The sequence below is a fragment of the Dama dama genome, chromosome 26 (assembly GCF_033118175.1).
Source record: "Dama dama isolate Ldn47 chromosome 26, ASM3311817v1, whole genome shotgun sequence".
Lineage (NCBI taxonomy): Eukaryota > Metazoa > Chordata > Mammalia > Artiodactyla > Cervidae > Dama > Dama dama.
In genome coordinates this window covers 37640414-37657008 of record NC_083706.1, presented here as the reverse complement: position 1 = coordinate 37657008, position 16595 = coordinate 37640414, and the positions used below count along the sequence as shown (strand labels likewise).

The 16595-nt window shown below is 39.2% G+C and overlaps 1 protein-coding gene across 2 annotated transcripts in view; it reads right to left on the bottom strand.

The window, feature by feature from the left end:
• Window positions 1–15212, bottom strand: part of GRM1 (glutamate metabotropic receptor 1) — a 412380-nt gene extending 397168 nt beyond the window's left edge. For both annotated transcript variants that reach the window (XM_061130176.1, XM_061130177.1), the window contains exon 1: window positions 14513–15212. In XM_061130176.1, the coding sequence (XP_060986159.1) occupies window positions 14513–15212 (700 nt within the window). The remainder of the gene's footprint in view (window positions 1–14512) is intronic.
• Window positions 15213–16595: the final 1383 nt, after the last annotated feature.

Below are 16595 nucleotides of genomic sequence, written 5' to 3'. Positions count from 1 at the left end.
CACAGGTACGATCCCTGTTCTGGGAAGATCGCGCATGCCGTGGAGTAACTTAGCCATGCACCACAACTATTGAGCCTGTGCTCTAGAACCTGGGAGCCACAACTACCGAGCCCACATGCTGCAACTACTGAAGCCCATGATCCCAAGAGCCCGTATTCCACAACAAGAGAAGCCACCACAATAAGAGACCAAGCACCGCAACCAGAGAGTAGTCCCCACTCTCCATAACTAGAGAAAAGCCCACGATAAGCAACGAAGACCCAGCACAGCCAAAAGTAAAACAAAGAAATATTTTAAAAAATAAATATATTTTTTAAAAATTAATTTTCTAATATGGGCTTCCCTGGTGGCTTAGATGGTAAAGAGCCTGCCTGCCATGTGGGAGACCCGAGTTCAATCCCTAGGTTGGGAAGATTCCTTGGAGAAGGGAATGGCTGCCCACTCCAGTATTCTTGCCTGGAGAATTTCTTGGACAGAAGAGCTTGGCAGGCTACAGTCCATGGGGTTGCAAAAGAGTCGGACATGACTGAGCGACTACCATTTTAACGTTTTCATTGTATAACGCAACTAGCTATATTTATATGAAATTTTACAGGTTCAAAAGCGCTCCATATCAGTTTATATGAACCTCATAGAAGGCCTGGAAGAAAGGCACTCCTGATCCTTTATAGATGAAACCACAGACTTTAAGTGCTGCCTTGATTCATCCAGAGTCACGTGGGTAGCCAGCGGAAGTGAGCAAAACCCTGGTCCTCCCGCTCAGAACACTCCTGCGGGAGGGCGCTACAGGGAATTCTGGTACTGAACACTACTATTCATCAAAGGGAAGACAATGAGAAAAATACAACCACTTGAGGATTTTAACTGACAGTAAGTGTAGTGATTTTTCCTTAATAATTATAAAAGTCAAAAGTGGTGAAGATGGATATTAATTAAGAATTTACCCAAGAAACATACAATTAATTGGATATGTTCTTTGCTTTATTCCACTATTATAAGAAAGAAGCACACAAAACGAAAACTTATTTATGAAGAACTTGGTAACAATCAAAGGCTTTCAAGGTTGTTGGTCCTTAGAAACAGAATAATTAGTCTACTGTCTTATTCCATTTACACTGATGGGGAGTGATGAAAACTGAAGTGAAACTGCAAGCTCTTAAATCATCAAACCTCTTACTCAGGCAGAAAAGGGGACTGAAACAACCCTCCCCACTTAATTCAATTAAACAAATATTTATAGAATGTCTTCTGTTTGTAAGTCACTGTTTTAATTGCTGGAGATTCATCAGTGAAATCAACAAAACAAAGAACCCACACTCTAAAAATGTACCTTTCATCAAGGGATATAATCTATTGGGGCAGGGTATTCTAGTAAGAGAATACTTACATTTAACCAAAAACTTGATTAGCTTCAATGCCACATTCAGCAATTCTTCAGGCTAGTTAATGCATATTTAAAAAGCATTGATTGTAAGAAATGAATGAATATCTTTAGCATAATTTTCTATATATGCACCACATTTTAAAAGTCATTTTCTTGCCCATTTCAGGAAGATAGAGTATTGCCTTGAGACATGTATAAATGATTCTGAAGGAAATAATTCATAAACCATCATAGTGCATTGCCATATGATACATATTATCAGAAGGTGCTTCCAGAGGTTCCACCCCAATTGTGGTAAATGGACCAGCAGTACCAACATTACTTGAGAGCCTAGCAGAAATGCAGACTCCCAGGTACTGAATCAGAATCTGCAATTTATCAAGTTTCCAGATGATTCGTATACATGCTAATGTTTGAGAAGCACTGCTCTAATGCATTCCTCTGCACCTAGAATAGCCTAAAAATAATCTACTAAAAAGGAGGATATAAGCACTTCAAAAATTAATCATTCAATCAACTTTTTTTCAATTTTTAAGAACTTGCTTCTTCCCAAGTAAAATTTTACTTTTAAAATGACAGATCAAGGATATTGCATACTAAGCACTTCTTTGGCTTGTACCAACATAGAAGAAATAATGAAATTTGCCTTTTCATGGTTTCAAACCAGCATATATAATCAAAAGCAAAAGGCAAGTCATGCCTCCCATATATTAATGCATAGGCCCTCCCTCTACACTGTGATTAAATGATAGTCTTTCCTAACAGGCCTAAGAAACATAGGGTCTTTTTGATGTCTCATCCTACATCAAGCTTAGTTCCCCAGACAATTATGGTCTGGCAGGCACATGATGAGAACACCAGGAAAAGTTAGGAAAGGGGTGAAAAGCAAGCTACCTATCCATCTGTCACTGAACAGCCACTTTGTAAACATATTTACCTTTTCCTAAGAATAACAGGGGGAAAGGCTGTTGCAAATTCACAGAGGCACAGCATCCCTACTCAGTGCTCATCATGGAAAAGACAGTGTTTCACCCACACATACACCCTGCCAAAACCAGGCGGAGTACCCAGCGCAGCCACATAGCAGACCCCAGAAGGCACCGAGAAAAAGGAAAGGCCAGCAGTGGGCAGAGCATCCATGAGCCAGAGGAAGGCGTTTGCACTAATCTGAAGGAGTATCATCCTCCTCTGGTACATGATCACTGCTCAAAAATTCTTCTGTCACACTGAACACATAAGAAACTCTTCTTCCATCTTTAGTATACTCAACTGTGCGTGTAACATAACCACCCAGCCTTCTACAGTTTAAGAAAACCTCTCAGCCTCTATTACTATTTCCTAACATACGGTAACTTCCACAGGGATTTATATCTACGTTAGAGTTCCTTTCATGTACATGTGTGTGCATGCTCAGTCACTTCAGACATGTCCAGCTCTTTGTGGCCCTAGAGACTATAGCCTGCCAGGCTCCTCTGTCCATGGGATTCTCCAGGCAAGAATACTGAAGTGGGTTGCCATGCCCTCCTCCAAGGGATCTTCCTGACCGAGGGATCGAAAACGCGTCTCCTGCATCTCCACTTTACCACTGAGCCACCAGGGAAGATTTTCATGTACATGTGTATGTATTAATACCCTCATTCCTCTTAAAATAGACTTGAGTGGTTTTGAAATTATAAAAATTATAAAGTAGTGCTGCTGAAGTAAGGCGGAAGTTGCTAATGTCTACACATATAAACTAAACATGTTCTGTGCTTGAACATCAAATTTAAGTTTGAGCTTCCTGATAGGCAACGAGAAATAGGGAAAATGCAATACCTTCATTACCCTTTAAGATGAAACATGTCAATTCTTGGAGGGAAAGAAGTTATTTCATCATATTAAAGTCTAAAATGAATTAACAGTAGGTTTTATATATGGGGCATTGAACAACATAATAATATCTTCAACAGCAAGAAATGTGAAAATTATAAAACATTATTTTCATTAACAATTATTGTTCTGACCATTAGGAAACAAAAAGGGATAGTATTAAAATGCAATTTAGAAAGTGCAATTATTTAGGAAGAGTAAATAGAGTTAGGTATTTGGTATTCTGGAAACCTAATATATGCAAAGTGGTTGATAATCAATCTCTTAGATGATATTTTTAATTTACAGTTCCTTCATCTGGCCTGTGACAGGAGTTGGGTAAAGTGTAATTCTAGGCTATGATCTCTGGTAAGCACCTAGTATCCTATGTAATTAACTAGAGAAATATTCTGGTGTTTGGATATTGGGCCAACAGGATATCTTGGCCAAGATAATGAACTGCTATGAAAGCCGAGACTCCTTCCTTGTATCTGGGGCCTATACACTACTGGAAAGAATATCAGAACAGCATGAACAGACACTACTAGAAGTTCATAGTTCCCAGTAACAGATGGGTCCTCTAAAAACTTACTCTATGTGTGTTTGACCTATTCCCTATCCTTTCTATCTGCCTCACTGAATAATTGAGAAAACAAAGGTTACCCCTTCTTTGCTCTCCTTCCCCAAACTTAACAGCACCACCACTCAGAGGAAAGTCCTCTCCCATTCAAGTGTGGCCCAACCACAATTTCATCTTGCTTCCTCAGCAACTTTGCTTCATCAATTATCTTCAAATTTTCCTTTTCTACCACTCTTTCCCATCATCCTTTAAAACTGCTTAAAACTTTCTCATCCTAGAGACTGCTTCACTTGGAAGTGCATGTCTGTCTAGGTACCATCCTGTCTCTCCCTTTCCAGTCTCAGGCTCTGGGAACAATGTTGTACACCTGCCATCTCCATTTCCCCCGGCCTCTGCTCTTCCACTGGATTTAGAAACTAAGAGATTCTTGAGAGGCAGATACAAGGAAGAAGTGGAGGCGGCTGGTATGGAGAATCATTTCTATAGCCCTTCCTTCCTTCCTTGTCAGCTCAGTGACATTTGTCACTGTTCTCTTGAAACTTTCTCCTACCCTGCCTTCTGGAATGTCTGACTCTTTCCTGGTTCTTCCTCTTTCTCCTCCCAGCTTTCTGACTGTCCCTTCTCCATCCCCTTTCTGGATCCTCTTCCTAATTTTAACCGTTCTTCAAGTTCTGCCCTTAGCTCTCTTCTCTTTCCCTCTATATCCCCTCTGTTGGCAATTTCATCTACTCCTGTGGTATTAGCCACAGCAATTTGATGACAAATCTCAAATCTACTTCCCTTTTCAAATATTTGGCCTATGAGATCTCTCAACTTTATTGTCCCATAGTTACCTCATACTGAACCAGTCCAAAACTCGTGTTTTCCCAGTCTGTGCTTCCTCTTTTCTTCCCCATTTAGCTGTATAAAATGGAAACCTGAGAGTCATTCTAGACATCTTCCTTGACCCTCATAGCCAATCAGTCACTAAATCCTAATCTCCCTAAAGCTAAAAAGCTAGTCACACTTCTGTCTGTTACCTCTCTAATTCATGTCTACTCCTATGGTTGTACTGAATGGTAATCATCATATGGTGAACTTCCTGACAGAGTGATTATATATAATCTATCTCTGGGCATCAGTGACTATAGCAGGGGGCCTGGTCCAGAGAAGCAGCTCACTAACATTTACTTAATTAAGAGAGAGATTTGAAAATGTCTTCTTTTTTAACCTACAGAATAATATCTATTGACCAAAAAGTGAAATAGTATTATATACATATTTATCCGGGAAAAAGTGATATTATTTATCATAATTTGTTTTCACTGTCTTGATATCCTCAAATCACTTGTTAAATGCTACTGTAAACAGTTCCTTCTCTTGACCATACTGTTGGCAATTCATCTACTGATCTTTTTGTTCTGCCCTTCATAAGGTACAAATTATATGTGTTAGAGCACCAAAGAGAACAGAGGACACTGCTTCATTGTATCCAGCAACAATTATAGAATGACTATAGAATAATCAAATAGCCAAGGGACTTTCACTTAGAACCACATGCTATGGATGCAACTATTATGAAGGAAATAATGAAAAACTGAATGTGCTACTCAAAGTTAGCAAATTACCAAGATATACCCCCTGCTCTCTTTATTTGCATGTGCTCACCCCAGTACATTTCTGTATTTACTTCATGCAGGCACTCCTGGGCTAAGGACATCTTATTTAAGGTTTGAATGGCCTGATGAGAACAACAAGATCTGACACATACAGCATATCTGATCTATACACAACCCTGTCTCATTCCATCTGCACAGTAAACCTAAGGGATTGTCTGTGGACATTTTTACCCTGATGGCTCTCTAAATGTGGCTGATTCCAAGAAATCTTTGTGTCAGTTCTACCCCTGACCCCTGAAATCCACCTGTACTCATCCTTTTTTAAATCTTCTCATCTTTCTTCACCCTTCAGCATCCCTGGTTACTTGCTATAGAGAAGGCACTGCAGAGTTATCTGAGCAAATGTGATCTCCCACTTTTGACCACAGCCCTCACAGGGATGGAATATTTCCTTCTTTCTTAAAACAAAAAAGTCCTCTTTCTTGGTCTTTATTTTCTGCATTGAAGGGGCTGAGAGGAAAATGGCACATTTATAATCCCCTCAGCTAGAGTTTCTTGTGGAGTAGACACTTTAAGCTGGAAGTTCATTTTCTCTGAGAAAGGAGCTCTCTTACAAGCTGGTAACAAGCACAAATATAGAAATAGAGTCGCTCAGATCTAGGGAAGAGATCAGATCAAATAAAATAGTTTGATGCAGATTTTCCAGGGAAATGTGGAGAGCAGGTGAGCTGGAAACAAGAGGAGTTAAGGAGGCTTGTATTGTTCAAAGCCTTTTTGGTGTTTAAGAGTTTAAAGCTAGAAGAGTCTTTGGTGAGCTCAAGGTGCCAGGCTGGACAGAGTGCATGGGCTGAAGTGAAGGCGAAGGACACAGAGTTGAGATCAATGATCTAAGAGGATAAGTGTCAATGGGTCACACATGCGAATGCTGGGATCACCCAGGAGTATTGAAAGGAAGACTCTCAGCAGTGAGAATGAGTTTCCAGTGACAGAAGAGTCTCTTGGAAGCTGCTAATTGACTGCAGCAAAGTTGAGAAGAACATAGCTGGATTGGCTGATAGAAACCTCAACAAAAGAGAGGAATGCAAAAGAGAGGAAGAGAGGGTGGCTTGTGTGATTTAAAAATTAAAAATCAATCAATCTTTGGCTTACGAAAGTATCTCACATGAAGTTGAATTAATCCTAGCTTTGTTACTAATGAATGCTATGGTCTTAGGAAGGTCATTTCAGGCTTTTGCTTTCTCATTTGCAGCATGAGAAAGGTTCCTAAAACCTATAGCACAAACTGAATATTTATCTTAACCATAAACTGCATTTTTTCATCTTTTCCTACTAAGTTTTAGAATCAAAAATCTTCACCTTATTAACTGATTTCATGTACTTCTTCAATTTTCTTCAGCTAAGAAGGGCTAACTGATGGCAGTTTAAGAAAAACAGATGAAGATTCATTATACACACCATCTCCTTGTTCTCTGAAACACTGCTGTGAGGCAAATAACATGGTAGTGATTACCATTCCCATTTTATACATAAAACTGAGATGAATGTATACTATTTTCATAGTCTTTTATCCATTTATTTTCTAAGTGTTTAAATGTGCTTTCTGGAACCCATAAGCCTTTAAACACCTATATATTTCTGTTTCTTCCACAGGCTATGGGACCCTTAGGGACAATAGCAACAATAATGAAATAACCATAAAAATAACTATTATTATTTTAATTTATATGTTCCAAGCACCAAGACCAGTGTCTGACACATAATAGACAAATGAATTTATCAATGAATAAAAGGTCATATGTTGATCAGAAAGCAAATAGAGTTGCTTGGCAAGCAAAACAATGCTCCCCTAAATTGTCTTGCGTTTCAACTGCCAATTAAGACTTTTATCTTTTATTCAAGATAACTGCCTTGAATCTTCAATTTGTTGGCCATGAAGTAATTAAAACAGATGATCCTAAATGGATAAATGAGGATATCTGATCACCAAGTTTCTGCTTGCACCAGTATCCCTCACAAAAACATTACTGCCATATTTGAACCTCGACGTCTTAAGTTTAAGAAAGTAAATCTTCCCATGAGACTGAAGAAAATTAAAATTATAATTTTTCATGAAAATTGTCATTTAAAATGTGTAGACATTTATAGAAGGCAATTAAGCATGAAAAATAAGTATAACTTACACACATAAAGTACATAAATATTTCCACATAAGTTTAAAATCTAATGATAGCTCTTTAATGGATAAGACAGCTACATCATTTTGACAAGACTTTATGTCTCAGCCTGACTCTGATTTTCAACTACAGCTTCTCTGAAAACTGACAACCCTCTCCTACTGAGATGTTGCTTCCAATCTAATATCAAAACAGCATGCACTATGAGTTGGTTTTTTCAATGGTTGTAGGTGCTTACTAAACTATTGTCTCCTCGGCTATGCTTTCCCTAGCCCACTGTGGTCTTACATGGCATGATGAAAACATGGCTTCTGATAAATCTCTTTATAATGACACCACTCTAGCCACTGCCCAGAAAGTTATTAAAAGTCCATAAAAATTGTCATTGTATATTAGCTCCATAGATCACTAGGAGAAAAAATTTTAGTGCTTGAAGAGGACTGGCAACTGCCAAGCCACATGACAGAAACACAAAATAGAAGTCTCTATCACCATCTACCCTATGCCTGCCAGCTACTTATGAAATTTGTTCCAAAGCAAACAGACTCACAGGGTGATAGATGGTTTGGCAGAAGATCCAAAAAGAGTTCAAGCTTTCTCGAAATAATAAAAATGCCTTCTTTTTTCATCTTTAGATTTCACCTTAATCCTTTGTACACAGTACCTGTTAACTAAACACCGATGAAATAAGTTAGAAAATGGCTTAATAAGTTTAGTCAATATAGAAAAAATGACAAAGATAGGAGCTCAAAATATGGCAACCTAGGTCCATTTTCTATAAGAATGTGGCTTTTATGTTTTTCAAAAGGCTTTAAGATCACCACTGTACCCCAACACATGTAACAGTTGGGATTCATAATGATTACTTCATATATTCAAGAAAAGTTGCTATTAAACCCAGCATGCTCTTTAAAAGATGTCAGGGAGCTATATAATACAATTTTCAAAGACCACCTTGTAACAGGTTTAAAACGTAAAAGGTCGGAGTTTAAAGAAATCAGCTCTCATATCAATGTATGACAAAACCCACTGGAAAAAAAAAAATAAAATAAAATAAAATAAAAAAAAAAGAAATCAGCTCTCAAGTACTCAGTCAGTCAGTCAGGTAACCAAGGCTCTGGGTCCACAAGGTTTTCTTGGACATGAACACTTCATTAAAATATGAATGTCCCTGACTTTTCTTTTGTCCAGATAACCACTCTCACTAGTAATGTATGTGCTCTTAGCCAAAGTTCATATCAAGCTGAACTCTTAAAACCTAAATCCATGTCTTTAAACATAAAGAATCATGGTTTCGAAACCTACTTATTACAGGCCTATTGTTATTGTTGTTGTTGTTTAGTCGCTTTATCGCGTCAAACCCTTTTGCAACTCTACAGGCTATAGTCTGCCAGGCTCCTCTGTCCATGGGCTTTCCCAGTAAGAATACTACAGTGGGTTGCCATTTCCTTCTTCAGGGGATCTTTCCAACCCAAGGGTTGAACCCGCATCTCCTGAATTGGCAGGTGGATTCTTTACCACTGAGCCACCCGGTACGCCTATTAATTACACCAAAATTCTCCTGGTCCTTCAGAATTGCAAAACTGACTCTTTGTCTCTAACTCTTTGGTACATGAAATCCTCCTATAAAGTATTCCTTTGAAGTATTTTTATTCTTCCCAATTATTTTTAACAGCCTAGTATCTAGAATTCTACAAATGTAACCTTTCATGGCTAGTTTTCTTCCATGTCCAATGCATCATCCCTACACATTTCAGAAAGAATTCACTTTCTTTAAACTACCTTTGAATCATACCAAACTGTGCTTTGATATTTCTTTCTTGACATGAAAACTCTTTGTCTCAGGCTTCAAGATTCTCCATTATTTGTTCTTCATATCGATAAAGACTCATGGAATCACAGAATAAAAGGACCCACATTTGAGTTGCTACCTTTGTTATTAATTAGTTCCTGGCCCACAATCTCCACTCCAGCCAAGCAGACCCACTTATTTTACCCCCAATGGGGACATTCTTCCTACTGCTTTTATCTTTTACAAATGCCATATTAACAAAACTAATCAAAATTCCCTTTTCTCCAGCTTTGCTTCTAGCTAGTTCCACTTACCAGTATTTTCTCTCAGTGTTCCCTAAACGCATATAAACTCATGTTTCTAAATGTCTATGCTAATACTTTGCTTTTACTCATTTCACATGTGCTCAAATCATAATCCCTTTCTAGAGCGTAAAGAACTCAGTAACTGAAACCAAGTATTCAAATATCTTATAAACAGTTTTTGGTATAGTAAATTTTTTATTCAAATTGTAAATGTGCAGTGATGATTTTCCTACTTTTAAGCTATTTATTTATCTTATAAAGTGGTATAGCATGTAATAAAAAAAACTTACTGTCAAGGGAATTCACAACAGACTGAGTGACCACCAGAGCAGCAGTTTGCTGGTGAAGGGCTAAGGGGATTTACATTTAACTCTCTCCTACTCAGTTTTAACATATACAGTCAAATCATGACAAAGCCAGGATGCTAAGATGAATTAAATTTTTAAAAAATTCCAGAACTTATTGATAAGGCAGATTTAAGCTAAAAATTTTACATTTAAAGGAAACAAAAACAAAGTCTTACTCTTAGAATAATAATAATATTATTAAAAACTGTTCAAACGTGAAAGAAAGGAGATGTGGCCTAGCAGCAGCACATATTTTTTAAAATGACTTTTGGATTATAACTTATCTGAGAACTACTTGAGTTATCTATGTTAGTAATGCCACTAAAATTTAAATGTATAGGTGAAGGAATTGGTGAGCTGTGGCATAAAAGAGAGAGAGTTCATTAACACCAAATATGTCATGGAAGAGAAATTTGAATTGTTTGGATAATTCCCAGTAGTTGACAGAAATTTCTACTGCTAATTTCTAATGGGTGGAATTCTGACTATGAATTTAAGTCGTATATTCTTCAACTCTCATTAGAAATCCCAATCACAACTATGAAACTTAGAGCACTTTTTGGCAAAAATGTAATAGTGGTGTTTTAAGATTCTTTAGTTGGTCGGCCTAAATAACTTTTTAAGGCATTGTACTCCTTATCTTGTGATAAAATAGAACATTTATTAAGGTGACTTAACAGTGAAATAGGTTGGAATCAAGATAAGAAAGGTATAAAGACAGTTGCTGGTGTATAGATAGGAAATATAATATTTAGTAAAAATAAAATTCTTGTAGGTCATTGCATTAGCTAAAGTAACAGTTAACTGATGTTCTTATGATTTATGAGGATTTTCTTTCTGATGCCATTAGAATTTTAGAGTGTTTTATATCAAATAGAGAAAAACTTCTAAAAAGATCAGATTTTGAAAAGAAGCCAAAAAAGGCAAATCTTATACTAAGTGTAAGCAAATGTCCAAAAAAGTGCACCACAGTAAAAACGTAACTGAAAACAAAAGGGAAGAGCAGCATCACTAAATCCCTTACCACATCAATACTCCCCTGACACTCTGAGACAAAATATTAGGAGAAATGAAATGTATTCAATCCAAAAAAATAACTTTCTGAAGCTAATATTCTTTATTAGAACATTCTTTATCGGACTCATTCAAAGCTTTGAATTTAATCAACTGGGATAATTTTTAAGTATTGTTTTCTAAAATTTTCTGAAGTGATAAATTTGGTTTTTGGTGGGGAATCTGCATTTTAACAGAAGGACAGAATACAATGTCCTTGGCCTGAGATAGTCTTCACAGAAGTAGGCTATTTTTGTATTCTGTGATTAGCATATTTAAAGACACACCTTCCAGGTGAGCAGCTTGCTCCAAAGTACACTCCATTTTTCTTTGTGGACAAGGCTCTATTGCTTCAGGGCCCTCCTTTGATCCTATTTCAATATGCCTCTCAGGAACTAAGCCTGAAAAGACGTCTGGAGAGCCCATTTCAGGTAACTTCATGTGAACTGATCCTCTTTTTACGTCAGCTAAACTGACAGTTGTCATGAATAGAGGACAAGTGTGGCACAAATGACATGGTAGACGACAGAAAGTATGTAAAAGAATGTAACAACTGAATTCTACCTAAATAAAACAAAAACAAAAGCAGAAAACATCTCCAAGCTTAACTTGTGTATAAAGTAAAATAACGGAGGGATAGAAAACTTCTGAAAGAATAGGATGCTTCATCTATGGTTTTAAAGTCAATCAATAGTAACCATACAAATGAAGGTACACTCATCTAGTCATCTAATACTTTTGATGTTAACTATACTAGGCTAACTTCTAATAAAAGAAACTGTGACGATAAATTGACTAGAGAATGGCTCATTTAGAAAAGAGAGGGGAAGATCACTGGAGGTCCCAGAATTTCTAAACTCCAAATTGCTAATATCCAGACAAACTAGCTTTCCTCCTGAATAGTGCCCAGATGGCAAAGACAGCACAGATATGTGGTCTTAGCTGCTTTTTGACAGAAAACTGTCACCAGGAGGTGACCCCATCAGTCTGAAGACAGGAAAATTACTAAATGATGCAAGAAAGTGCCTGCAGGCCAGTACACTATGGGTCCCTGAGAAGCAGGAGGGCAGAGCCTCAGAAAAAAATAAATTTTCAGTTGGAGCTTATTCAAAGGATGCTGTTATATTTTTTCACAGATAGAAGAAAATAAAAGCAATTTAGCTTCCACTGATATTTTATCTAATAAGAGAGGAAATAAATTATCTTTGAGAAGAAATAAAATTTCATATATTAAAGGCCAGGTGAATGCCATCATTTCTTGGTAATAAAATAGACACCAAAGTTAGCTCTGATGCTGTTCTTTGAACACAATCCAGTCTGGAATCAATTATTCTAAAGCTATGGGGACATTAGCCCTACCACACAACACAAGTCAGAAGGCAGAGAGGAAACAAAGTGATCCAAACTAACACAAGGGTGGAATTTTAATATCAACCTTGCCTCAGCAAAATTGGCAAACACAAGTCCAGTTAATTTTCCAAAAAGATAATTCTAGTTGTCAGAAAACAACCCACTATAAACAATTATTTTAGCAAAATGATGCAACTGGAAAACATATTGAAGAGTGGAAGGGGGGGTCTTTTCTCTACTATTGTCTGCCCCTCAAATAAAATGACATAATAAAATACAGAAAATAAAACTACCTTGGAAAAATGATAAAGTATTACATCTTCTTGAAGAAGAAATTTACACTTCTAATATCTATAATCAATTATTTAGCTCATTTGAGGAAAAGCTATTAAATAATTAAATAAATCACATTCAATCTACATTTTGCCATTCCCTGTTAGATCTCTCTAATGCTGATAATTAACACATTTTGAACTTGTGCTTTAAAGATGTTCCATCTAAGCACTGAAGGAAACAATATTAAACAACAAAATGCAGTAAACTAACATTAAGCAAAAAATGTAATGAGTTCGCATCTGAATTTAAATCTGTGTCTTAAAAGAGTAATATAAAATTTTGCTGAAAAAGAGATACACAAGTTCACTAAGAAAAATCCAGATTCAGAAACAGGAGTCAGTTATGAGAAGTCATAATAATTGCAACAGGAACATTTTTTCCCCAAAATTAATGTCTTAAATTATAATGTACAATTCAACATAATTTTTGTTTTTCCTAAAAACTCTGCTCCCTTTAAAGTATCAGTTTTCATTAACATAACCATATCACCACTTCAGTAAGAATGCTTCTTAATTTCTATATGAGACTTCACACCAGTGACTCAATATTGTGCACCTTGTTAAAAGAACATGAAGTCATACCTATGGTCTTTATATTAATAATATGATATTAAGAAATATGAATGCAGCAATAACCTCAAGATTCTCTTCCATATGCCAGCATATACACATGAGTTGTCCTGGACATTGGTTTGTAACCTGGGACTCAATTTCCCTTTAAACCTGGGGGAGTTAAAAGTAAATGACTCAAAAGTCTCATTTTATCCAATAATGAGTATAGGGTAAGGTGAGAAGAGTAAAGAAAAGTTATATATAAGAAATTATTTAAGAATTCATGTCTGTAAGATTGTATACATCAAAGTTTTTAGCCTCAGGTAAAATCTATTTCACTTTTAAAAGCTATTTTAAACCTGATATCTACTATCATTTTGTTAGTAATTTATAATGTGTCTAATTTTAAATTCTAACAAGCAAAGTCATTGTGTTAGGAGAAAAAAAAAAAACAAACTAGAAACCAAAATTCAAATCCAAGAGGTCATCAGTGCTACTGCTCATAAAACAAGATAATCCTTGGGGGCAGTGAGGACATACGTACCATTTTAAGTAGGAAAAAATTTCCTATTAAGTAGGAAAGAATAATATACTATTTAAATTATTAATTTTTCCTTTGTACCTATAAGGCACCCTAGAATTTAAAATACGTATCTAGTATACTGAGGAGGATGACCTCATTAATCCAACATTCACAGGTAAGTTTTAAATGTGTAAGGGGGCACACCAGGACAAAGAAGCACCTTCAGCTGCTGAAGACAAGATAAAGTTTTCAAGTCCAATTTAGGGCAACAGCAGTTTGTTCTCTGTTTTTCTAATCTCTCATATTGGATTAGTCTATTAAGCATGGAAAACCACAGCCAGTCATTTAAGGGTAGTATAAAGGGGCAAATAAACTCTGAATACAAGGAAAAGCAAATAAGTAAATCCAGAAACTACAATTTGGCACTATTCATGGAGAGTTTGGTGTCTTTTTGGTTCCTACTACCCCCAGAAACACCAGGGGACAGTTTTCCTGCACTATTATTATAGGAGAATGAGGGCTAGGCAATGCTTGGGTGGACATGTACCGAAAAGGGTAGAGTCTGTCCTACGGCGCTAGAAATAAACAGGAATAACACTATGAACCCAAGCTCACATCTATGCAATTCTCTGGTTTTCTTGGTACTTTTCTTCCCCAAATGCAATGCCTACCTTCCGTGTGGACTGCGGAGACATAGGTCCAATTGTACCGCTTGACTATGTCAAGCATCGCCCTTGCCTGCAAAGTATCAGAAGGGACCACCCTCAGGAAGTATTTGTACAGAGTTTTGTCACTCAGATCGATGCTGGTGGCAGAGTACGCGATCTGGGGGATGTCAAAGAGCTGCAGCAGGTTCTGTACTTGAATGGCGACGGAGCTGGAGCCGGGGCCGATCACGCCCGCAATGGGCTTCTTAGCCCTGCCTGGGGGGAGGGTCTGACCGTCCGGCAGGCAGCGGTTGAGCCCGTCCCTGTCATCTCGAATGGAAATCAGAGAGTCCCTGATGAACTCAATGCTCTGCTCCAGAGCCACAGAGGAGTGCCAGCAGGAATCCCGGATCTCACTGCCCAGAGTGATGTTGGGCAGGAGGACTGGGTCCGCGTTGATCTTATCCAAAGTGTGGAACATGGCCTCCACCCTTTGGATGCCGTACTGCTCCCTAATCTCCCCACACTTCCTCTCGGGCACCTTCTCGGCCGGAGGCTGGTGATGGACTGAGAAGAGGGCCCCGATGATGACATCTCCGTCCATTCTGGCCACGGAGCGCTGAGATGAGGCTCCCGCCAGCATCACTTTCCTGCCGGGGCCTCTGGGGAGTAGAGTCATCTCCAAAAAGAGAGTTGGGAAGAAAACCAAGAGGAACCGGACCATTGTGCTGAGGACGCCGTCCAGCCAGCCAGCCGCGTGCCCACGCTGGTCCAGCCAGCCGGCTCTGCGCGCTCACAGCGTGGACCCGACGCCTGCCTCTCGCCGCTCAGTCCAGCCTGCCAATACCAATCGTCCGAGGACTTCGGCCTCTGCACCCCCACCTCCTTCCCCTCCGCCTCCTCCTCCTGGCCCTCCACGACCACCTTTACGCCTTGGCGGCGTCTCTAGAGGAATTCGAGTCCCGTTTCTTCACTGATGCATCAGGGTAAACTGAACAAGGGTGCCATGGGAGTCGTGCTGGCTGTAGTGAGCTGGACGCTGCAGACAAAAGAGGAAGAAAATCAAAGCTCCCTTCTCACAGGACCTGTGTTAAAGCTCTACTGTCAGTGCTGGTTTATTAGGTGCCCGGCCCATTCCATGAGGGGGGCTGGCAGGACATCATAATATCGGCTGGAGGGACAGCTTGAGAGACAGCGCTGGTCAAGGAGGAAGGTGGTCGTTCTGCCCGTGTTCTCCGTCCCGCGTCCTGGGAAGCGCAGAGCCCCGCCGACCCGCCCTCGCCTGCACCTTCAGGTCTCTTCCAGGTCCCCAAATACCCTCCCGCTTACAGACTCGACGGGGAGGAGGGAAGCGGAAGAAGGAGGAGCTAGGACTTCCGACCTTAGAGAACTTTCCAGGTTTGAAAAGATCAACTTTTTTTCCCCAGAAGAAATTTGGAAACTCTGTCATTATGAAGGTGGAAGCGCTACTTCCAAATAAACTCGAACCAGGAGGGCACGTTTTACTTTAACTTTGACGGACTGAAGAGACCCTAACATACTACCCAAATAGTAAATATAAATTTGCCAGCTTGAGGAAATCCATATTAGTTACTAAGGCAACGCCTGGTAAAGTCTCCACATGTCGGATTTTGGTACATCGCCCCCATCCCCCAGAAGTCATCTTACTGTAGACTTTCGGGTGGGGGAGGGTACAGGTCGGGTAACTAGTTTCCTGCGACCCACGAGCGAGGGAATGGAGGGGTCCCTGCACTTCCCTACATCAGGACCTTTGGCTTTGCATAGTTGCTAGAGAGGGAGCAGAGGGGAGCTTCCGGGTTGCTCCCGCGGCGGCGGCTGAGCCCTGCAGCCTTCAGAACCCTGGACAGTGCTTGGTCAAGCTGCCGAGACAATCTCCCGCAGGGCCGGTTGATGACCAGCCAGTTGCAATTCTTTAACCCCCACCCCCACCTCTGCCAACCCTCGACTTCTCTCTTTCGACCCCCCTCCCTGCGTTCTTTACACACACACACACACACACACACACACACACACACACACACCCCTCCTCGCTTCCCCTACACCCCTCCATCCTCATTCTTTTCGCCTCGCAGCCAATGCTCCTGAA